The 24,693-nt window shown below is 44.2% G+C and overlaps 1 protein-coding gene across 4 annotated transcripts in view; it reads right to left on the bottom strand.

The window, feature by feature from the left end:
- Positions 1-24,693, bottom strand: part of GIT1 (GIT ArfGAP 1) — a 198,223-nt gene that overhangs the window by 45,437 nt on the left and 128,093 nt on the right. For all 4 annotated transcript variants that reach the window (XM_075335248.1, XM_075335245.1, XM_075335247.1 and 1 more), the window contains 2 exons: positions 13,603-13,651; positions 13,217-13,289 (listed from right to left, as the gene is read on the bottom strand). In XM_075335248.1, the coding sequence (XP_075191363.1) occupies positions 13,217-13,289; positions 13,603-13,651 (122 nt within the window). The remainder of the gene's footprint in view (positions 1-13,216; positions 13,290-13,602; positions 13,652-24,693) is intronic.

Here is a 24,693-nt window from a genome sequence, read left to right as displayed (position 1 = left end):
ACGTCTGCTGAAGCTGCTTACACTCTGAGAAATTGGCAGCTTTATGGAATGTGGGATGGGTCAGGCACTGCTGTATAAAAATGTATATCAGCCGTTTGGTAAAGCTGTTTTTTTTTCATTACAGTTCTCTTGCGGTTTCCAGTTTGGTAACGAATGTTCTCTCTGGCAGCAAGGAGCCTTATTGATGACTAGCTTGGGTTAACCCACTACATGCCTAGAGCAACGGACTTGGCTTAAGATTAGATCATTCCCCTTCCCACATACTCTTGGCAGTCCTGACGTGTGACGTCTCTGTCTGGAGCAGTGGATGTGTTGTGCAGGGCAGTGGAGAGAGACGGAAAAAAAAGGTTCTGTTGACTGAAATTATTTATGAAGCTCTTAGAAACGTACAGTACGTATAGGCCAGTGCAAAACTGAGAATTGGAAATATAAGAGGAGCATCTCCGGAAACATTAACGTCAAGACCTGACTGGTCATGAAAGAAAACCAAACAACTATATAACTGCAGGGAAAATGTGTACTCAGAGGCTTGTGTTCAATAGTGGAGGAGAAAGGGCCCCCACTCCAGTTACATTATTATATTACAGTGCCTTGCAAAAGTATTCGGCCCCCTTGAATTTTTCAACCTTTTCCCACATTTCAGGCTTCAAACATAAAAGATAAAAATGTTGATGTTATGGTGAAGAATCAACAAGTGGGACACAATTGTGAAGGTGAACGAAATTTAATGCTTATTTTAATTTTTTAAAAAAAATAAATAACTGAAAATTGGGGCGTGCAATATTATTCGGCCCCATTACTTTTAGTGCAGCAAACTCACTCCAGAAGTTCATTGAGGAGCTCTGAATGATCCAATGTTTTCCTAAATGACAGATGATGATAAATATAAGCCACCTGTGGGTAATGAAGTCTCCGTATAAATGCACTGCTCTGTGATAGTCTCAATGTTCTGTTTAAAACACAGATAGCAAGGAACCAAGGAACACAACAGGCAGGTCTGTGATACTGTTTTTAAAGCTGGATTTGGTTACAAAAAGATTTAAAAAAACTTTAAACATCCCAAGAAGCACTGTGCAAGCGATCATATTGAAATGGAAGGAGTATCATACCACTGCAAATCTACCAAGACCCGGCCGTCCATCCAAACTTTAATCTCAAACAAGGAGAAGACTGATCAGAGATGCAGCCAAGAAGCCCATGATCACTGTGGATGAACTGCAAAGATCTACAGCTGAGGTGGGAGAGTCTGTCCATAGGACAACAATCAGTTGTACACTGCACAAATCTGGCCTTTATGGAAGAGTGGCAAGAAGAAAACCATTTCTCAAAGATAATTCATAAAAAGTGTCATTTAAAGTTTGCCACAAGCCACCTGGGAGACACCAAACATGTGGAAGAAGGTGCTCTGGTCAGTAGAAACCAAAATCGAACTATTTGGACACAATGCCAAACGATATGTTTGGCGTAAAAGCAACACAGCTCATCACCCTGAACACACCATCCCCACTGTCAAACATGGTGGTGGCTGCATCATGGTTTGGCCTTGCTTTTCTTCAGCAGGGACAGGAAAGATGGTTAAAATTGATAGGAAGATGGATGGAGCCAAATACAGGACCATTCTTGAAGAAAGCCTGTTGGAGTCTGCAAAAGACCCGAGACTGGGATGGAGATTTGTCTTCCAACAAGACAATGATCCAAAACATAAATCAAAATCTACAATGGAATTGTTCACAAATAAATATATCCAGGTGTTAGAATGGGCAAGTCAAAGTCCAGACCTGAATCCAATCGAGAACCTGTGGAAAGAGCTGATAACTGCTGTTCACAAACGCTCTCCATCCAACCTCACTCAGCTCGAGATGTTTGAAAAGGAAGAATGGGCAAGAATTTCAGTCTCTCGATGTGCAAAACTAATAGACATACCCCAAGCGACTTGTAGCTGTAATCGCAGCAAAAGGTGGCGCTACAAAGTATTAAATAAAAGGGGACAAATAATATTGCACGACCCAATATTCAGTTATTTTTTATAAAAATTTAAAATAAGCAATAAATATCGATCACCTTCACAATTGTGTCCCACTTGTTGTTGATTCTTCACCATAAAATTTAAAATTTTTATCTTTAGGTTTGAAGGCTGAAATGTGGGAAAAGGTTGAAAAATTCAAGGGGGCCAAATACTTTCGCAAGGCACTGTAATTATATATAATTATATATATATATATATATATATATATATATATATATATATATATACACACACACACAAATATATACAGTAAGTATATACAGTACATATACCGTATACATATATATAATATATATTATATATATGGAAGAATGGACCAAAATAACACCTGAGCAATGCATTCCAGTTTCTCCATAAAGGAGGAGGAGTCTTGAATTGGTTATCACCAACAAAGGCTTTTGTACAAAACTAAATAAAATTTTCAGTAAGCATGTTCAATACTTTTTTCCAGTGTCATTTTTCATTATTACACATAATTGGCAATCAATGGTTTGATTTGTCTGTGTGGATTGGATGAGTTGTTACCGACATCTGGTGAGAAACTGTCACGGGGTACGAATTGACAGAGTAGGGGATCCTAGGCTGGGCCTCAGACTTGAGACCCTACGATGTCCATTATCTCAAAGATAGGTTTTATGGTAGGGAGGTCTCAGGCCCCAGTGTGACCCTGTATCCTGCCTGAGCCCTTAACTTACTCCTCCCTCTCCCCCACGCTTGGGTGGGCCAGAAACACAGTAAGACAACCTTATAGAAACGACATGGACAATGGAAAACGATAACTCATACACACTGCACTCAAACAGAAAGGAGAGACTATATGAGTACAGGGGAATAAAGAAAAAGGAAGCACGACCGGAAAGCTTCCACATAACTCAAAATAGCAACTACAGATCCCCACGAACTGGATCATCACAAAGACTGGAATCGCTGCAGCTATGCTGAAGCTATAATCGGCACTGAGTAGCAAGGTCCAGAATCCTGAGCTCCTAGCAGATTCCCCAGGTCAGCAGGAATTAACTCCTGCAGGACTGAGGAACAGAGCGCATGAAACAGCCGACACACAGCTCTGGCTGAACGGCTAGGAGACATCAGGTTGCCTGTCAGGAGAGCTGCAGTGTAAACAGAGGCGGAGGCCACCGTGACACCTAATGAGTCTAGACCTGAATACCGCATGACAGAAATTTATATCAATAGCTCCTATAGAAATATTTATACTTAGAAAATTGGTGATGTGTTCCATACTTATTTCACTCACTGTATGGCATATATTCGGGCTGTGATACACAGAAGTTTGAATTTGGCCTTAGGGTCACCAATGAATGCAGCATGGTCGGTGAACCTTTAGAGTACAATTGTATGTGTTAGTTAGAATCAGAAGACCACAATGCACAGTGGAGCGCTGCCTCCATCTTGCCAGTAGATAACGAGTCATAACTTGAGCTTATTTCTAAAACCCCAAAGCCACAAGCGCTGTGTTATGTCTGGATCTCGGCTGCTTTTCATGGACCATAACCGAGACATAGCAATCTGCAATTAAACTGGAGCTTTTTATACTCTGTGTAATCATGGCAATAATACCTAACCTAAAGCTGACCATATAGTCATAAAATATTGGGAACGAACATCAATACACATTTATACAGAAGTAGAAGACATATATAGTAGGTATCATCCGCAACTGCAACTGCTGTAATGTGGAGTTTAGTTGTTCAGTGCTCAGGTTTTCTATAGAAGATGTTGAATGAAGCTGCTCCTCCTGCCTCTACCGCAGGAATCTCCAGCACAACAACTAAATGCATTACATAGGATTTAGAGTTTTAAATAAGAGGAGAGACTTCAAATACAATTCACAATTATATAAAATATTTACAGAAAGGAGGGATTAATGGTAGAAAACCAATGTTGGTTAATAAAAAAATAATGCAAATTAATAAATTGGCAGTTTACAGGGAATCTGTCAGCAGGATTTCACCCCCAAACTAATTATATGAACACTAGAAGGTGGCCGATTCTAACGTATCGGGTAGTCTAGAATGTGTATGTAAGTTAGCAGATTGAATAATAAGGTAATGATTGGACTGGACGGGTTAGATTTAATATAGTATTCTTATAATTGTTTATTGGTTTTAAAATGACAAACAACAGAAGGAACAGTTTTGTTCAAATCAAAGTTTATTAGAATAGAAGAAGATAATCAAACAATTGCACAGCGCGCAGGCAGAGGGTATATATCCAAGCTAGCTGCTAAAAACACAACAGTTCTTTGACTACACCTGCGCCACTGGCGACCAAAAATAACAAGTACAATTCGTATGTGTTTGAAATAGGAAGAACAAGTTGAAAAAAAAGAGATAAAGAAGAGGAGGTGGAAGAAGAATTTAGAGACAGTAAAGACAACAGAAACGTGGGAAAGTAAGATGAAAGAGGAAGGGTACAAAGAGTTCCCACCCGAGTGGACGCGCCCTCCTACATCAAAACCACATTTTCAAGGCTAAAGAAGGAACAGTTTTAATAGATGAGTCTAATGTTTAATGATGTCCATGGCTTGTAATGAAAGAAGGCCATGAACAGTGTAAAGTGAAGTAAAAATGTGCTGATGCTGTGATGTGGCACAATGCTCGTATGTGCCCCCATCCTAGTGCAGCCACCATCCTGACACATGCCCCCATCCTGCGGGGTAAGGGCGCTTTCACACTTGCGTTCAGCGCAATCTGCCGCTATGGAGAATAGCGCAGTCCGTTAACGCACTGCGCTATTCTCCTTAGACTTGTATTGACGATGTACTGTAACGCAAGTGTCTGCGTTGCATCCGCTAGACGACGCGGAGTCGTTATATTGACGCTGGGTCGGGTGGAACGCTACATGTAGCGTTTTTTGGGTCGTTAAAATAACGCACATTGACAGACTCCGTTGGAATCCGCCAAGGTGTCTAATGATTGTCTATGGTGGCGGATTCCGCTGCTATGCGCTAAGCGGTGGAATCCGCTGACAAATTCAGTCACGTTCTACTGAGCATGCTCAGCATGTCCAGCAGAACAATCTACATTGTTTAAAATCACCCCTGGTCTCTCTCCCCCCTCTCTCATACTCACCGATCACGGGCGCGGCCCTGCACGGCTGTCACAAAGCTCCGGCGGCTTTTCCTCTTTTGAAAATTGGCAGCCGCTCATTATTCAATCTCGTATTCGTATTCCCTGCTTCCCCCGCCCACCGGCGCCTATGATTGGTTGCAGTCAGAACTGCTTCCACGCTGAGTGACAGCTGTCTCACTGCAACCAATCACAGCCGCCGGTGGGCGGGTCTATATCGTGCAGTAAAATAAAAAAAATAATGAAAAAAAACCGACGTGCGGCCCCCCCAATTTTGATAGCAGCCAAGATAAAGCCACACGGCTGAAGGCTGGTATTCTCAGGAAGGGGAGCCCCACGTTATGGGGAGCCCCCCAGCCTAACAATATCAGCCAGCAGCCGCCCGGAATTGTCGCATCCATTAGATGCGACAATCATGGGACTCTACTCGGCTCATCCCGAATTGCCCTGGTGCGGTGGCAATTGAAGTAATAATAGCTGCCACTAAGTCCTAAGTTAATCATGGCAGGCGTTTCCCCGAGATACCTTCCATGATTAACCTGTAAGTTAAAGAAAATAAAAACATACACCCGAAAAAATCCTTTATTTGGAATAAAAGACAAAAAACCCAAACCCCTCTTTCACCACTTTATTAAACCCTTAAATACCCCGCCAGGTCCGACGCAATCCACAGAGCTCCCACCATGCTTTCAGCTCTGCTACATGAAGCTGACAGGAGCGGCAGTAGAACACGATCGCTCTCTATCAGCTCCACGCATCAACTCAAGTAAGCCGCGCGATCAGCTTCGCCCTCATTCAGGTGACCCGCGGACACAGCTCTCAGGTGGAGGACTGCAGCTGTGGCCGCGGGTCACCCGAGTGACGGCACAGCTGATCGCGCGTCTCACTGCAGTCACTCAGGGAATTTGCGGTTACCTCTCTCTCCTTTTCCTGGCGAAACATTAAAAAACAAAAAAAAAAATTGCAAAATGTTCTTTTACAGGAATCCGTTACTTTATTAGCTCACTATTTGCAATGCATCCGTCACATGCGTCACACAACACACTGTGACGGATGCCTCAAAACGCAAGTGTGAAAGCAACCTAATGTGTGCGGGGAACGGAGTGCGGGGTGGGTGGAGCCGAGCGGGCCCATGGCGCTGAGGACGTCAGTGCCGGGGACTGCGTGGCTGGGGACAGGTGTGTTTGTGTGTTCAGTGTATACATGCGGAGTGCGGGGGGTGGCGGAGCAGAGCGGTGGCGTCCTGTTGGCCCATAGTTCGGCCAGTTCAGTTAGGCTCCCTGCACACGCAGCCAGGGTAAATATCGGGTAACTAAGCAAAGAGCTTTGCTTGGTTACCCGATATTTACCTTGGTTACCAGCGTACACCGCTTAGCGCTGGCTCCTTGCACACCTAGCCAGGGTAAATATCGGGTAACTAAGCAAAGCGCTTTGTTTAGTAACCCGATGTGTACCCTGGTTACGTGTGCAGGGAGCCTTAGTTGAGCCGTTGGTCGCAGGCTCTTTAGCGCACGCGCTGTGGCGACGGTTGTCACTGTAATGATGTCATTTTGGAGCAAGACAGACAAGACAGACAAGACAGACAAGACAGACAAGACAGACAAGACAGACAAGACAGACAAGACAGACAAGACAGACAAGACAGACAAGACAGACAAGACAGACAAGACAGACAAGACAGACAAGACAGACAAGACAGACAAGACAGACAAGACAGACAAGACAGACAAGACAGACAAGACAGACAAGACAGACAAGACAGACACAGAATAAGGCAATTATATATATAGATGCTGCTCTTTCAAAGACAAGACCAGGAATATCCTTATATAACCAGTCCAATCCTCCATTACTGAGAAATCTGAGTTTGAATTTATATGCAAATGAGGCTGAAGCCTCTGTCACTCCAGCTCTATTTCCACCCAGCACTTATTCCTTCTGCTTAACTGGCAGCCTCTATGCTGTGTTACTTAAGGCAAAAGAGCCATTAGTCAAGCAGGAGGCGGTGACCGTGACTTCAGATCTAGAAATAATTCTTCATCCTTATTTGCAAATAACTTCAAACACTGATTGCTCACCAAAGGAGGATTGGCCTGGCCATGTAAAGGTATTGCTGGAATTTTCTTTAAAACAGCTACATGAGCATGTAAATGGTTTGGGGGTGCGCAATGTTGCTGACAGATTCCCTTTTGAAGGGAACCTATCACCAGAATTTTCGCTATTAAACTAAAACAATCCCCTTCTGCAGCTAATGGGCTGCATTCTATGCTACTGCCCCCCCTTTCAGACCTAAATAACTTTATAAAATATTACCTTTTGCTATGGTAATGAGGTTTGCTGGCCCCGTGGGCGGGCTGTATTTCGTCTGTTATTCCCCCTGCTGCCGCTGTTCGCCGTCCCCCAGTGTTCATTTACATAGATGAGGCCGCCGCCCTCATGTTCCGCAGTGCACCTGAAGTCTCGCGCACGCGCAGTGGCACTATCGCGGGACAGAGCAGTTTTCAAATCGCGAGCGTCGGTGATGTTATTGCGCAGGCGCGAGATTATGGGCGGGTACTTGGATGATGATGGTGATGATATTCACAGCGCCGCCCATAATCTCGTGCCTGCGCAATAATATCACCGATGCTCGAAATTTGAAAACAGCTCAGTCCCGTGATAGTGCCACTGCGCATGCACGAGACTCCCGGAGCGCTGCGTAACATGAGGGCGGCGGCCTAATCTATGTAAATGAACACTGGGGGACAGCGGCAGGAGGGGGGATAACAGACAAAATACAGCCCGCCTACGGGGCCAGCAAACCTCATTACCATAGCAAAAGGTATTATTTTATAAAGTTGTTATTTAGGTCTGAAAGGGGGGCCAGTAGCAAGATGAACCTTTATAGAATGAAGCCCAGGAGCTGCAGAAGGGGATTCTTTTAGTTTAAATAGCGAAGATACTGGTGAAAGGTTCCCTTTAAACTAAAATTTGGGGGTATTTTAGTACATGGCGTAGACATGACAGATTTTGTATGAGAATTCCATACTGCAGCAGCCTGCATTCTAGGGAGAAGATAAATAAAGCACAATGTAACTAGATTAATGAGACGGATTTAAGCATTTCACTTTGCAACATTGTGGGATTTTTTGCCACATCATCAGAACATACCCAAAAAAATCCATTTATCACATATCCATAGGATATGTTCTGGTCATGTGCAAGTATTCAAATCCAACCGTGGTGTGGAAGAAGGGAAGAAGGGAGGTCCTCCACTGTTATGATGACAGATTTATCACATATCCTGTGGACTGATGCTAAAAGTCTTCCATGTAAAAACCTCGGCCAAAGTCCTGCCATACAACAATGTCAAAAACTTAACACTAGACTGTATGATGTAAACTGCACTTGCAATAAAAATATAAAATTTTGACTAAGTTAGGCTGCTTTCACACATCTGGTTTTTCCTGTGCGGCACAATCCGGCACTTTGCAGAAAAAACGCAACCGTTTTTTTTTTTGCCACCGGTTGCGATTTTTTTTGCATAGACTTAAACTGGTGCCGTATTGTGCCGCATGGGCTTGCGTTCCGTCCGGTTTTTGCCGCATGCGGCAGATTTAGCTGATGCGGCGGCCGGATGGAACGTTGCCTGGCACGTTTTTTTGTCCGGCAAAAAAAAAAAAAGCATCGCGCCGCATCCGGCCAATGCGGCGCGATTTGCAATGCATGCCTATGGACGCCGAATGGGGTGTCCTGCGGCAAACACCGCATCCGGCCTCCGCATGTGTTTTTTCCACTGCGCATGCTCAGTAGTCTGCCGCAAGCGGCAAAAACCGGACGGGCCGCATGTAAAAAAACGTATGCAAAGGATGCGGTTTTGTGGCCGCATCCATTGCATAGGTTTTAGAGCTGGATTGGCCGGCTCTACTAAAACCGGAGGTGTGAAAGCAGCCTTACATGAAGAAATATGACTTTCAGTAATGCCGTTTGTTCCTCCGAACGATGCAATGCCACCATAGCCATTAATCAGCTGGTTGTCTTCTCCTTTCCTATCGGAGGGATCAGCTCACCGCCTAATGTTTATGAGGGTCTCCCGAATCTTCCCTGACAGACTATGCTGGGGAAGTAAAGGGTCAGGCAGTTTGAATTTAATAGTCTAAAGGTCGCTTTACACGCTGTGACATCGCTAGTGAGGTCTCTAGTGATCACACCCGCCCCCGTCGTGCGTGCGTCACGAGCAAATCGCTGCCCGTGGCGAACAATATTGCTAGTACGCGTCACACGCACATACCTTCCTAACGACGTCGCTGTGGCCGCCAAATAAACTCTTTTTTTTTCTAAGGGGGAGGTTCGTGTGGCATCACAGCGACGTAACACAGCGGGCCACAATAGAAGCGGAGTGGCGGAGAGCAGCCGCATTAACGTCACTCCAACCTAGTTGCCGGAGGACGCAGGAACGCTGTAGTTAGTCGTTCCTGGGGTGTCACACGTAGTGATGTGTGCTGCCTCAGGAACGACGAACAACCTGCGTCCTAAAAGATCAACAATATTGGGGAAATTAACAACGTGTCAACAATCAACGATTTTGGCCTTTTTTTTAAGATAGTTAGCGGTCGCTCGTAGGTGTCATATGCAACGACGTCGCTAACGACGGACGTCCATCACAAAAACCGTGACCCCGACGACATATCGTCAGATAAATCATAGCGTGTAACGGGGCCTTTACAGTCTCACAAAACAGCTGATGCAAGGAGGGCAAAAACAGATTCACAGACTAAGAACTCCTTTGTGATATAGAAATAAGTTTTAATAACAGAAGCGAATAAATACACAATCCTTCCACAATATATTCCAAACAATAGAATTTGTGTCAACTACACAATAGAACCATGTACCCCCCTCAAATAATTGCTCTATATAATCCCCCCAAGTTCAGGAACGTATAATAAATAACTCTGTTCCCCTACAAGAAAGGGTTTTGATCATTTAGATTGATATAAACTAGTCGACAAGGGGTATATAGGTTAACAACCTACTCTTCTATATGGTAATCATCAACAATTTCAGAATTACATCCCATTGTAGAATCAAAGGTTACGATGAAGTGTTGCCCTTAGGGACCTTGCCTTTAGCACTCACGACTATTGGACTGATTAGGGGTAATTCTGTAATGCTTGATTGGCATTTAAGTATTACTTGGGTCCCCCTTGTGGAATTACAATGTGTTTATATCAATCTAAATGATTAAATTAAATTATTGGTTGGAATATATTGTGGAAGGATTGTGTATTTATTCACTTCTGTTATTAAAACTTATTTCTATATAACAAAGGAGTTATTAGTCTATTAATTGAATTTAATAGTCCCATCTTTTTGTTTGGCTGGAAGAGAAGCCACTGCCAGATGAGTGTGGCAGGGACTTACCTCACTCTCCCCATAGAGAACACTAATGTTTGGGGGTTTGTGTGAATGGAGGAGTTTGGGGAGAGACTTATTCAGTCCTCGGTTCTCCAAGATGCATGAGCTGCTTAAGCTAATGCTCTACCTATGGTGAGGAAGAATAGGACTTTAATGAGTGATACAACTGACAGCCATTCATCCTTGAACTGATTATTAGAAAATTCAGAACAACAGAATTTTTCAGGTAACATACAGCCAGAAAATACTTATACAAAATACAGAAACCTATCATTTCTATGGGAATTTAGTTTAGAGATTAGTCATAACATCAACATCAGTTACCCCACATTCAGAGGCTCCTAGAAGTGGTACATTTCACGCCATAAAAATATATAGTATATGCTGAGTTCAGTGATCGGCTGCAGTGCCGTTCACACGACATCACCTGAGCAGCTGCAGAGACGCAGCGCTGCACCCGAGGAACCAATTAATTGTTTTTAATACATAGAGGATGAATTTGAAACAAAAAGGTGAAAGGGGAGAAGCCCTCTAAGGGGTTTTCTGATCTCATATAGTAGATTTTCAGTTATTTGTTAAAAAGTAGCTGTTTATTTTTATTTAATAAATCAATAGTACACAGGAAAATAAGCAGCATTTTACAATGTCTTATTAGAGAAATCTTCTTCTTACTCCTCCTAGACTGATCTTTTACTTTCAATAAGTAAAATATGTATTCAGTGAAGCCAGATTTTCCCATTACTAAGAAAGGAGATTTTGCATTTTGTGATTATAAGATTATATGGAGAGGGAGGGGAAGAACAAAAGGCAGACACTGACATTCTGCTGCAAGTCCTCATGAAATGATAGACAAAAAGACTGACGGCACTCACCAAACTGAAATGTGAACAGGTGCATAACTGAACATGACATAAAATACAGAAAAAGACAGTTTGCACTCTGAAATGCTGAAGTATGAAAACCATGAATGTGTGAACCTGCATTACTGCTAAGGGAAATTAAGACCGTGCACCCCTCCCCCTCTTGCCACAGGTGATTTATCCTATATAGCAAGCTCCTACTAGCCCATACACAGGAGGTTTTTTAACCCAGAGAGAGGCTTCAGCATAGAGTAGGTACCAAGTTACAAGATATGCCGTGACGTGGCAACTGGGCAGATATACAAATAGCAGTTTCTATATGCTAAATATCTCATTTTTCTTAGATTTCCCTTAGCAGTAATGCATATGTATATTCACACATTCATAGTTTTCATACTTAGCATTTCAGAATGCAAACTGTCTTTTTTTTGTATCTCATGATAGTTACAGTTCTCCATAGAGATTTACGAGCACCAACTGTCATCTCTTATCACGGTTATAGGAAAGTCTTCACTGAATAGACATTTTACCAGAGAATTGAGAATTTTGAGAAAGGATGATCTGACTGGAAGAAGAAAAATGCAGATTTATCGGATAAGATATATTACATAGTCTCTTACTTTCATGTGTACCGTTGACTTATGAACAAAAATATGATTGTTTCTACTTAAAGAGGACCAATCACCAGGATTTTGATATATAAACTAAAGTCAGTGCTATACAGGTGTTATCATGCTGATTCTATAGATACCTTTAGTTGTGAGATCGGATGTATACTTTCTGAAATATAGGCAAGTAACGTTTGTGAAATGCACTGTTATGTCATTGATATGTGTTACAGACTAATAGGTGGGTCAGGTTTTGCTAGTTATTCCTGTCTCTCTCTGTCCTTCCTCCCCCGTGTCTTTGTTATCACAGGGGAAAGAAGGGAGGGAGGAAGGGAGGAAGGAAAGGAAGGAAGGAAGGAGGAAAGGAGGAAGGAAAGGAGGAAGGAAGGGAGGAAAGGAGGAAGGAAAGAAGGGAGGAAGGAAGGGAGGAAAGAAGGGAGGGAAGAAGGGAGGAAGGAAGGGAGGGAAGGAGGAAAGGAGGAAGGAAAGGAGGAAGGAAGGGAGGAAGGAAGGGAGGAAGGAAGGAAGGGAGGAAGGAAAGGATGAAGGATAGGAGGAAAGGAGGAAGGAAGGGAAGGAGGAAGGAGGGAGGGAAGGAGGAAAGGAGGGAGGGAGAGAGGGAGGGAGGGAGAGTGAGAGGGAGGGAGGGAGAGTGAGAGGGAGGGAGGGAGAGTGAGAGGGAGGGAGGGAGGGAGGAAGGAAGGAAGGGAGGGAGGGAAGGAGGAAGGAGGGAAGGAGGGAGGGAAGGAAGGAAGGGAGGGAAGGAGTGAGGAGGGTGGGAGGAAGGAAGGAAGGAAGGAAGGAAGGAAGGGAGGGAGGGAGGAAGGGAGGAGGGATGGAAGGAGGGAGGGAAGGAGGGAGGGAGGAGGGAGAAAGGAAGGAGTGAAAAAGGAAGGACAGGTAGGCAGACAGGGGTGGGAATAACTAGCAAAATATTCTGTAGCTGCAATCAAAGTGCATTTCACAAACTTTACTTGCCTGTATTTCCAAAAGTATACATCCGATCTCACAACTATAGGTATGTTTAGAATCAGCATGATAGCGCCAGTATAGCACTGACTTTAGTTTATACAGAAAAATCCTGGTGGTTGATCCTCTTTAAGGTATCTAGCATCTGCAAATCCTGCAAAGTAGCACTTACCAATTAATCATTGGAGTCTACCAGGCCAGCCGCAATATGTCAGGTGTGCTGGTACATATTAATACATAATAAACACTCATTATAAAACGCTCTACCTGCATCATTTTCTCTTCGATCTACCTCATCGTAGACATCCATGGCCAATTCTTCAAAAAGCCGGTTACTGAGCTGTGAATGAAGAGAGTGCCTGGTTAATCAGGATGAAATAACAGGGAGTGGGTAAATGTCCATCACAAGAAAGGAGAGCGGCTGCGGAAGTGCTAGATAATGACAGCAAAGTTCACCAGAGCGTACATAAAGTGACAGCTCCGCAATTACAATAGACTGGAGCAGTATGTGATTAAAGACCGCCACAAAAGTGCCACGCCAAAGAAAGTGACAAGCTACCCAGGAAGCTAGAGAATCATGGAGGAAACCGATTGAAAGATAAATGAATTCAGAAGCTCAGGGTACACCCGCCTCGTGCTGGCACAGAACCTACCGCCTGAAGCTTCTTTTTGGCAGCTTTCGCAAGTTCAGACAGGTCCAAACTGCAACAGAAAAAGTAAAGTAAAATGTAACAGATCACAAAGCCATGATAACAATGTCAACAGTTTCCAATATTACATTACTCAAATGGATATGAATATGTTACAAAAGCAAGTAATGATGTAAAGTAGAGCTGAGCAGATCGATACCCGGTGTCCAGATGGTATCATGCCAGCCCTGGCCAATCAAAAGCAGAGTCAGGGAGGCCGGAAGGTGACAGATTCGCAGCCTCCCATCTATCTGCCAGGTATCAGTGACGTGGACGCTGGACTCCGGTCCCGCACATCGATCTGCTCATCATCTCTAAGAAAAAGATTTTTGCTTCACTCATGTAAATGTCCTCCTTAAAACTTAGGAGTACACCTAAGGCTATATGTACATGACGTCTTTAAAGGGAACCTGTCAGCAGAAATTTCCCCTAAAACCTAAAAGATTCCCACTCTGCAGCTCCTGGGCTGCATTCTAGAAAGGTCCCTGTTATTATTGTGCCCCCTTTCTGACCAAAATACAGAGTTTATAAAGTGGTACCTAAATGTGACACGGGGGCGGGCTGCCTGGCGTCTGTTATTCTGCCTCCTGCCGCTTTAGGCTGTCCCCCATCGCTCCTTTCCATAGCTGTGGACGCCGCCCAGTGCTCCACAGGTCCCCGCGCATGCCCAGTGCCCATCTCTCGTGGATGAGCACTGTGCCCAGTGTCACCGCTGGTGACGTGCGCGCAGGCTTTAGATTATGGGCGGTGCTGTGATGTTTATTACCAAGCAACCGCCCATAATCGCGGGACCGCGCTTTCCCCCTCGGCGTCCTTCGTTCTGCGCAAGCGCGGTGCTGCTGACCCCACGTCACCTCCTTCCCATCTTGCCCTGAGGCAGGAAATAGATGGGAAGGAGGTGACGTGGGGTCAGCAGCACCGCGCTTGCGCAGAACAAAGGACGCCGAGGGGGAAAGCGCGGTCCCGCGATTATGGGCGGTTGCTTGGTAATAAACATCACAGCACCGCCCATAATCTAAAGCCTGCGCGCACGTCACCAGCGGTGACACTGGGCACAGTGCTCATCCACGAGAGATGGGCACTGGGCATGCGCGGGGACCTGTGGAGCACTGGGCGGCGTCCACAGCTATGGAAAGGAGCGATGGGGGACGGCCTAAAGCGGCAGGAGGCAGAATAACGGACGCCAGGCAGCCCGCCCCCGTGTCACATTTACAGAATCCAAATCCAAAAAGGTACCACTTTATAAACTCTGTATTTTGGTCAGAAAGGGGGCACAATAATAACAGGGACCTTTCTAGAATGCAGCCCAGGAGCTGCAGAGGGGGAATCTTTTAGGTTTTAGGGGAAATTTCTGCTGACAGGTTCCCTTTAAGAAGCCAACGCAGCCGCCCAGTTCTGACGCAAAGCTGCGTCAGAAAAAAAACAGTGGTTATTTTTCGATGCAATTTGACTAGTAGCTTTGCCATCGTTCTTATGAAGGCTCCAATACCAGCAGCTTTCACCCTATGTCGAGAGCGGTGGCTTCCAAATGGAAACCACGCAAAGACTGAGCGTGTGACTTTACCACTCCAGGGTTTCTGATCCCCAAAGCAGTTAAAAGAAGCAGAAGCGATATAACATGGACCATGTGCAGAGGATTGTCAGCTCCACATTACTGTCCACAATGTTCATTTTATGGAGCGGATTCAGCCTGCAAAAGATGTGTGCACATGGTCTAAAAATTATTTTCTCTTGTATAAAAAGGTGCGCAGAATTTGCATAATGTATGTAGATTTAGTATGGAGTTCAGCAGAAGTAGAATAAATCTGTCTACAGTAAAGTCCCTTAATAATGGCCGCAGATTAGGATTGTGTCAATTGTATAAGCATATATGTTATAAAACACATTAGTAGCAGTGTGGCACGCTCTCCTACACTCAGCAACCTGTAGTGCTGCCTGAAGACTCCATGAAAATGATAGAGATAGAGATATAGATAGATAGAGATATATTATATATATATAAAATATCTATGTATCTATATTAGTACAGACCAAAAGTTTGGACACACCTCAAAGAGTTTTCTTTATTTTCAGGACTCTGAAAATTGTAGATTCACATTGAAGGCATCTAAACTATGAATTTACACATGTGGAATGAAATACTTAAAGTGTGAAACAACTGAAAATATGTCTTATATTCTAGGTTCTTCAACGTAGACACTTTTTGCTTTCATTACTACTTTGCACACTCTTGGCATCCTCTTGATGAGCTTCAAGAGGTAGTCACCGGAAATGGTTTTCCAACAGCCTTGAAGGAGTTCCCAGAGATGCTTAGCACTTGTTGGCCCTTTTGCCTTCACTCTGCGGTCCAGCTCACCCCAAACCATCTTGATTGGGTTCAGGTCTGGTGACTGTGGAGACCAGGTCATCTGGTGTAGCACCCCATCACTCTCCATTTTAGTCAAATAGCCCTTACACAGCCTGGAGGTGTGTTTGGGGTCAATGTCCTGTTGAAAAATAAATGATGGTCCAACTAAACGCAAATCGGATGGAATAGCACGCCGCTGCAAGATGCTGTGGTAGCCATGCTGGTTCAGTATGCCTTCAATTCTGAATAAATCCCCAACAGTGTCACCAGCAAAGCACCATCACACCTCCTCCTCCATGCTTCACGGTGGGAACCAGCCATGTAGAGTCCATCCGTTCACCTTTTCTACAAAGACACGGTGGTTGGATCCAAAGATCTCAAATTTGGACTCATCAGACCAAAGCACAGATTTCCACTGGTCTAATGTCCATTTCTTGTGTTCTTTAGCCCAAATAAGTCTCTTCTGCTTGTTGCCTGTCCTTAGCAGTGGTTTCCTAGCAGCTATTTTACCATGAAGGCCTGCTGCACAAAGTCTCCTCTTAACAGTTATTCTAGAGATGAGAAGGTGTGTCTGCTGCATGCAGAGTGTGTGCGTGCGTGCTGCCTGCAGAGTGAGTGTGTGCGTGCGTGCTGCCTGCAGAGTGAGTGTGTGCGTGCGTGCTGCCTGCAGAGTGAGTGTGTGCGTGCGTGCTGCCTGCAGAGTGAGTGTGTGCGTGCTGCCTGCAGAGTGAGTGTGTGCGTGCGTGCTGCCTGCAGAGTGAGTGTGTGCGTGCGTGCTGCCTGCAGAGTGAGTGTGTGCGTGCTGCCTGCAGAGTGTGTGCGTGCGTGCTGCCTGCAGAGTGAGTGAGTGTGTGCGTGCTGCCTGCAGAGAGAGAGTGTGCGTGCGTGCTGCCTGCAGAGAGAGTGTGTGCGTGCTGCCTGCAGAGAGAGTGTGTGCGTGCTGCCTGCAGAGAGAGTGTGTGCGTGCTGCCTGCAGAGAGTGTGTGTGCGTGCTGCCTGCAGAGTGAGTGTGTGTGCGTGCGTGCTGCCTGCAGAGTGAGTGTGTGCGTGCGTGCTGCCTGCAGAGTGAGTGTGTGCGTGCGTGCTGCCTGCAGAGTGAGTGTGTGCGTGCTGCCTGCAGAGTGAGTGTGTGCGTGCTGCCTGCAGAGTGAGTGTGTGCGTGCTGCCTGCAGAGTGAGTGTGTGCGTGCGTGCTGCCTGCAGAGTGAGTGTGTGCGTGCGTGCTGCCTGCAGAGTGAGTGTGTGCGTGCGGCCTGCAGAGTGTGTGCGTGCGTGCTACCTGCAGAGTGTGTGCGTGCGTGCTACCTGCAGAGTGTGTGCGTGCGTGCTACCTGCAGAGTGTGTGCGTGCGTGCTGCCTGCACAGTGTGTGCGTGCGTGCTGCCTGCACAGTGTGTGCGTGCGTGCGTGCTGCCTGCACAGTGTGTGCGTGCGTGCTGCCTGCACAGTGTGTGCGTGCGTGCTGCCTGCACAGTGTGTGCGTGCATGCTGCCTGCACAGTGTGTGCGTGCGTGCTGCCTGCACAGTGTGTGCGTGCGTGCTGCCTGCACAGTGTGTGCGTGCGTGCTGCCTGCACAGTGTGTGCGTGCGTGCTGCCTGCACAGTGTGTGCGTGCGTGCTGCCTGCACAGTGTGTGCGTGCGTGCTGCCTGCACAGTGTGTGCGTGCGTACTGCCTGCACAGTGTGTGCGTGCGTGCTGCCTGCACAGTGTGCGCACAGAGCAAGCTGTCACTCAAAGTGCTGAGCCTGATTACAGCCTCACAGAATAGTTTTCCTCATTCAGGGGACATGCTCACGGAGACCAGCAAGGATGTGTCTGGGAGGAACGGGAGGGGGAATAGCTCACGGATTCTATTTTTAGGGAGGAAATGTACATTTGCTGAAACCAACAGAAATATGGACATATTCTTTAATGGTGAAGGTTGCATACAATTCTGGTTGACCTCTGTCTCTCACACATACACAACTGCCTAAGCAGCGGTTGGCACACTCCTGCTATTCTACCTATTAGTGATACCCACTAGCGCTGTGGTCGACTCCAAGTGAACATCCACCACTATCTATAATCTGCAGCCTGACATACGTATATGTAGTGAATCGTGCAAACAAAACACTAAGGTCACCTTATATTACAAACTTTCCCAGTGCTATTCTACATGCGAGGTGATTTGCTTTGCTTCTACTCTACCATTACTCTAATGTCAAAACGGACTTTTTATTTAATTCTAATTCTTGTCCATGTAATTAAATTAGAAAGTAGCAATAATAGCCCAAGTCTGGCTCTGTCCGAGGGGGGGAGGGGGGGGGGGAATTCATTATTTGACTTTAAAGAGCCAGAAGACGACCACCCATGGCGCAGTGTAAATGAATAAAATCACTGCATTTATTTTCTTATGGGTAAAAAAAAAACCCCAGAACAGTCAACTATGTAAAAAATTGTATACAGAGTAGGAGACTATAGAGTGTGTATATAATCTACACGTTCACACTAATCTGGTTACTTTCTGCTCGAGGCCTTTTAGTATTTGCAGTTGGTGGCAGCAGTGACAGCCATCCAAGCTACAATCCAGACGGCTAAATCTAAGATATTAGTCATTGCTGGATTTATGCCTTCAAAAGGCGAAATGCAGCCAAATCCATCATCTGATACATCATAAACACAAGTCAGATGATCACATTGGTGCTGGTGTGTAATCGGGAAAATGAGACAAGTTCCACTAGGGACCAATGTGAATGATGATATTGGCTGCACAAAGCTGCAATATGTGTTGGGCTATAAAAGCAACATGAATATACAAAGACATCTCATCTATAATAATGCGCATACTTTTCTCTGCATTTTACAATTTAAAAAAAATGTACAATTTATTGCAAGACAGACCTGCAACTTGAGATTTGCAATGTTACGGCATCCGTTACAGAAGGCATAAAAATGACTGCGCATTTTGTTTCCCGTTTTGAATCAGTCTGTGTCTGGATCCATTTTTACAGGAGGAATTTCGGAGCCTTTCTAGTGTTGCGGCCACACTGCTTAAAAACTCCCAAATCACTTAAGAGATAACTATCCATTCATTCATATCCGTTTGTATTTAGACTTCAAAGCTATAATAAAAATAGTTACAGTTACTATTTTTTTTCTTTTTTCGGGGGGTGGGGGGGACCTTTGGAATGGACAAAGGCAGCTTTCACATGGTCATTTCCTACATTCACTGATCCTGTCGGAGCTTCCGTCCGAACCCCCCTCAAAACGGGATTTGGATGCATGCGCCGACGGGCCCATTGACTATAGCTGAGCAGACTGAGTGCGCGTGTGTTCTGTCTTGAACCATTTTCGGTGTATACACTTTCTGCGGGGAGACACTACGTCTGGGTGTCCGCCTCCAGAAAACGTATATGCCCGAAAATGGTGCAAGACAGAACACACGCTGACTCTGTCTGCTCAGTTATAGTCAATGGCCCCGACGGCGCATGCGTCAGAATACCGTTTTGAGGGGGGGATCAAACGGAAGTTCCGACAGGATCAGTGAATGTAGGTAATAAAACGCAGTGTGAAAGGGTCCAAAATAAAAATGTTCATATCAGTTTTCAAGCCGGATCAAAGAAAAACAATTACAGCTGGACTGCAGTCAAGCAGAAAACATTTTAGCACAGGTCTGTCCCTAATCAAATAAATGGATCCTGTACTGGATATTTTAAATTGTGGTTTTGTCATCCAAAAATGGAAATAACTACTGGACATGTAAACACCTAAATATTTTGGCTATTCTCATTTTGTTTCACTGGAGATGTCCAACATCTAATCGCTTCTCTGCACAAACACACACTATTTGGACAAAAGTGTTGGGAAACCTACAGATTAGGCTAGGTCACACATATACTGTCCACTATGGTGAGCCCCATGGCGGGGTTTAATCCCCGATGAGTAAGATTCCTATGGGAACGCTGACCGAGCCATCCACTTCAATAAGTCGTCAGTCACTTTGCACACCGTCTGGCCTCTATTCTGACAGTGTTTATCTGATTCAGACACTGTATTGGTGTGAAACTAGCATAACGCAGAGTTTATGTGCCGACTAGTGATGGACGAATAGTAACTATTTGTGTCTGGATTATTCATAACGAACCCTAAACGTTCGATTCCGGTATCCATCACAAATAAAGAATCTAATGCAAGTCAATGGGGAACCTGAGCATGTTTCTTCTCGTGACGAATACTGGAATATTACTTGGTAAGCATAATCCAAACACATATAGTTACTATTGCCCATCTGTAGTGCCATCATTAACACTAGAACTACTGAGGTAGTCATTTTGACTACTTTGCACCATGTATTTCTATATAGGTGTCACGAGTCCAGTAGTTCTAGTGTTAATGCCAGAGAAGGTTTTTACTCTCCAGTTGATGAGTCAGATGGGTTGGGGGATGCAGCGTCCCCACTGCCGATTGCACATATTGACCAAAAGATGCAGATGATATATGAAAACACTATGCCTTCATATTTACTGTGACTTTCATATCCAACTTATGTTCAGGAGCAAGAATATAATGATTGCGGCTATGCTCACACTTAACTCTCAATTGTTTGGATTGTCAAAAGGCTATTTTTGGCAACTAGGAGCTCAAGTATAGTAATATCATAGTGCAAATAAACTGTTCAAATGATATATGTCGAAAGTGTTGGGACCCCTTGAAATAGTTCCAGAAAATGAAGTATTTCTCCCAGAAACTATTGCAATTATACATTTTTCTATACACGTTTATTTCCTTTATTTGTATTGGAACAATAACAAAGAACAGAGAGAAAAAGGCAAATTGTAGAGAATTTCACACAAAACTCCAAAAATGGGCCAATCAACATTGTTTGCTCCCTCAACTCAATATTTGGTTGCTCAGCCTTTGGAATAAATAAATGCAATCAATCGCTCCCTATAACCATCCACAAGCTTCTTTCGCCTCTCACCTGGAATTTTGGACTTTTCTTTTGCAAAACTGCTCCAGGTCTCTCATATTTGGAGGCGCTTTCTCCCAACAGCAATTTTAAGATATCCACATGTGATGGGATTTAGAACCGGACTCATTACTGTCACTTCAGAACTCTCCAGGGCTTTGTTTCCATCCATTTTTGGAGGCTTCTTGAAGTATGTTTGGGGTCATTGTCCTACTGGACGACCCATGACTTAGGATGCAAACCCAGCTTTCTGACACTGGGCACTACATTGTGAACCAAAATTCTTTGGTAAGCTTCAGATTTCATGATGCTTTGCACACAGTCAAGACACCCAGTGCCAGAGGCAGCAAAGCAACCCAAAAACATCTTTGAATGTGCACCATATTTGATTATAGGTAGTGTGTGTTAATTTCTTTGAAGGACTCGTGGTGTTTTTGATAAAAAGTAGACTCATGTGCTTTACCAAAAAGCTCCATCTTTGTCCCATCTGTCCACAAGAGGATTTCCCAGAAAGATTTGGACTTGCGTACATTTAGGCAAACCGCAGTCTGTGTCAGCAGTGGGGTCCTCCTGCTCTCCTCCAAAGCGTTTCATTTCATTGAAATGTCGGCGGATAGTCCGCGCTGACACTAATGCACGCTGAGCCTGCAGGACAGCTTGAATTTCTTTGGATCTGATTGGGGCTGCTTATCTACCATCTGGACTATGATGCATTGCAACCTTTCATCAGCTTTTCTCTGCCATCCACGTCCAGGGAGATTAGCTACAGTGCTGTGGGTTGTAAACCTCTTGATTATGTTGCGCACTGTGGACAATGGAAAATCAAGATATCTGGAGATGGACTTGTAACCTTGAGATTGTTGATATTTCTTTATTATTATTATTTTTTTTTTTTTTTAACAATTTTGATTCTCAAGTCCTCCTACAGATCTGGCACACACAGACAAACAAACAATGCAAAGATTGATTCAACTGCTTCCCTTTTCTATCTGGTTTCAGGTGTGATTTTGATATTGCCCACACCTGTTACCTGCCATAGGCGAGACTGAACGTGCATCACATGCTTGAAATAACTGTAAAGGGGAAAAAAGCGCAATAGGGTCTTACCCGGTATGAGGGTGGACAAACAAGACAAAGAAGCACTCACCTGGTGAGGTTGTGCCAGTCACAACCCCTTATGATAGCCTGTGAGTGCCTGGTGGTTTAGCTGCAGCCCCGGGAGAGGAATTTTGTATCACACAGGTAGAAGAAAAGACCGGGTTTATGCCGCGCTGAAAACCACTGATGCGTGTAAATTAAAAGATTTCCTTTTTATTGGATAGTTCCTACGCGTTTCAGAGACATCCGTCTCCTTCCTCAGGAAAAGAAAATCTTTCTTTTCCTGAGGAAGGAGACGGATGTCTCTGAAACGCGTAGGAACTATCCAATAAAAAGGAAATCTTTTAATTTACACGCATCAGTGGTTTTCAGCGCGGCATAAACCCGGTCTTTTCTTCTACCTGTGTGATACAAAATGCTTGAAATAAAGCAGTTTACCCACAATTTTGAAAAGGTGGCAACAATTTTGTTCGGCCCATTTTGGGGGTTTGTGAAATTATGCCCAATTTACCTTTTTTCCTTGGATTTCTTGTGTTGTTCTAATACACACAATGAAATAAAATGTGTATAACAAACGTATAATTGCAATAATTTTGTGGGAGAAATACTTAATTTTCAAGAACAAATTCAAGAGTGTTAACACTTTTGGCTATGAATGTATATAGGATGTAAGGTACGGACATTCAGTCATTTACAATACACACACTATACATATACAGTGCTGACCAAAAGTTTGGACACACCTTCTCATTCAAAGAGTTTTCTTTATTTTTATGACTCTGCAAATTGTAGATTCACATTGAAGACATCAAAACTATGAATCAACACATGTGGAATGAAATACTTAACAATAAAGTGTGAAACAACAGAAAAGATGTCTTATATTCTAGGTTCTTCAAAGTAGCCACCTTTTGCTTTGATTACTGCTTTGCACACTCTTGGCATTCTCTTGATGAGCTTCAAGAGGTAGTCATCGGAAATGGTTTTCCCTTCACAGCTGTGCCCTATCAGGTTTAATAAGTGGGATTTCTTGCCTTATAAATGGGGTTGGGACCATCAGTTGTGTTGTGCAGAAGTCTGGTGGATACACAGCTGATAGTCCTACTAAATAGACTGTTAGAATTTGTATTATGGCAAGAAAAAACCAGCTAAGTAAAGAAAACCGAGTGGCCATCATTACTTTAAGAAATGAAGGTCAGTCAGTCCGAAAAATTGGGAAAACTTTGAAAGTGTCCCCAAGTTCAGTGGCAAAAACCATCAAACTCTACAAAGAAACTGGCTCACATGAGGACTACCCCAGGAAAGGAAGACCAAGAGTCACCTCTGCTGCGAAGGATAAGTTTATCCGAGTCACCAGCCTCAGAAATCGCAGGTTCCCAGCAGCTCAGAATAGAGACCATGTCAATGCCACACAGAGTTCTAGCAGCAGACACATCTCTACAACAAATGTTAAAAGGAGACTTTGTGCAGCAGGCCTTCATGGTAAAATAGCTGCTAGGAAACCACTGCTAAGGACAGGCAACAAGCAGAAGAGACTTGTTTGGGCTAAAGAACACAAGGAATAGACATTAAACCAGTGGAAATCTGTGCTTTGGTCTGATGAGTCCAAATTTGAGATCTTTGGATCCAACCACTGTCTTTGTGCGATGCAGAAAAGGTGAATGGATGGACTCTACATGCCTGGTTCCCACCGTGAAGCATGAAGGAGGAGGTGTGATGGTGTGGGGGTGCTTTGCTGGTGGCACTGTTGGTGATTTATTAAAAATTGAAGGCATACTGAACCAGCATGGCTACCACAGCATCTTGCAGCGGCATGCTATTCCATCCGGTTTGCGTTTAGTTGGACCATCATTTATTTTTCAACAGGACAATGACCCCAAACACACCTCCAGGCTGTGTAAGGGCTATTTGACTTAGAAGGAGAGTGATGGGGTGCTATGCCAGATGACCTGGCCTCCACAGTCACCAGACCTGAACCCAATAGAGATGGTTTGGGGTGAGCTGGACCGCAGAGTGAAGGCAAAAGGGCCAACAAGTGCTAAGCATCTCTGGGAACTCCTTCAAGACTGTTGGAAAACCATTTCCGGTGACTACCTCTTGACGTTCATCAAGAGAATGCCAAGAGTGTGCAAAGCAGTAATCAAAGCAAAAGGTGGCTACTTTGAAGAACCTAGAATATAAGACATATTTTCAGTTGTTTCACACATTTTTGGTAAGTATTTCATTCCACATGTGTTAATTCATAGTTTTGATGCCTTCAATGTGAATCTACAATTTTCAGTCATGAAAATAAAGTAAACTCTTTGAATGAGGTGTGTCCAAACGTTTGGTCTGTACTGTACATACATATCTATATCTGTTACAGGTGTAATATTTACATAATTAATAGAAGCTATTGGTATTTGTTAACTTGTTCCCAGCTCCGGTGTTCAAAATATAAAACTTCACATATTGCTCCTTAAATATGATATATCTATTTGCATGCAAACAAGTACATGTATGTATTCGTGCATTTTAGTCTATTGTGCGTCATTATAGACATAAAGAAGCAGAGATAAAGGCAATGCAGTCCATGTTTGCAGCATTAGCACTGTAAGCCTAGATTTACATGCACAGATTCTGGCTCCGGTACGTTGGACATCTTGATAATTTTGGATCTGGAA

Source organism: Anomaloglossus baeobatrachus, chromosome 2 (assembly GCF_048569485.1).
Source record: "Anomaloglossus baeobatrachus isolate aAnoBae1 chromosome 2, aAnoBae1.hap1, whole genome shotgun sequence".
Classification (NCBI taxonomy): Eukaryota; Metazoa; Chordata; class Amphibia; order Anura; family Aromobatidae; genus Anomaloglossus; species Anomaloglossus baeobatrachus.
This window is presented reverse-complemented; position numbering and strand designations above follow the sequence as displayed.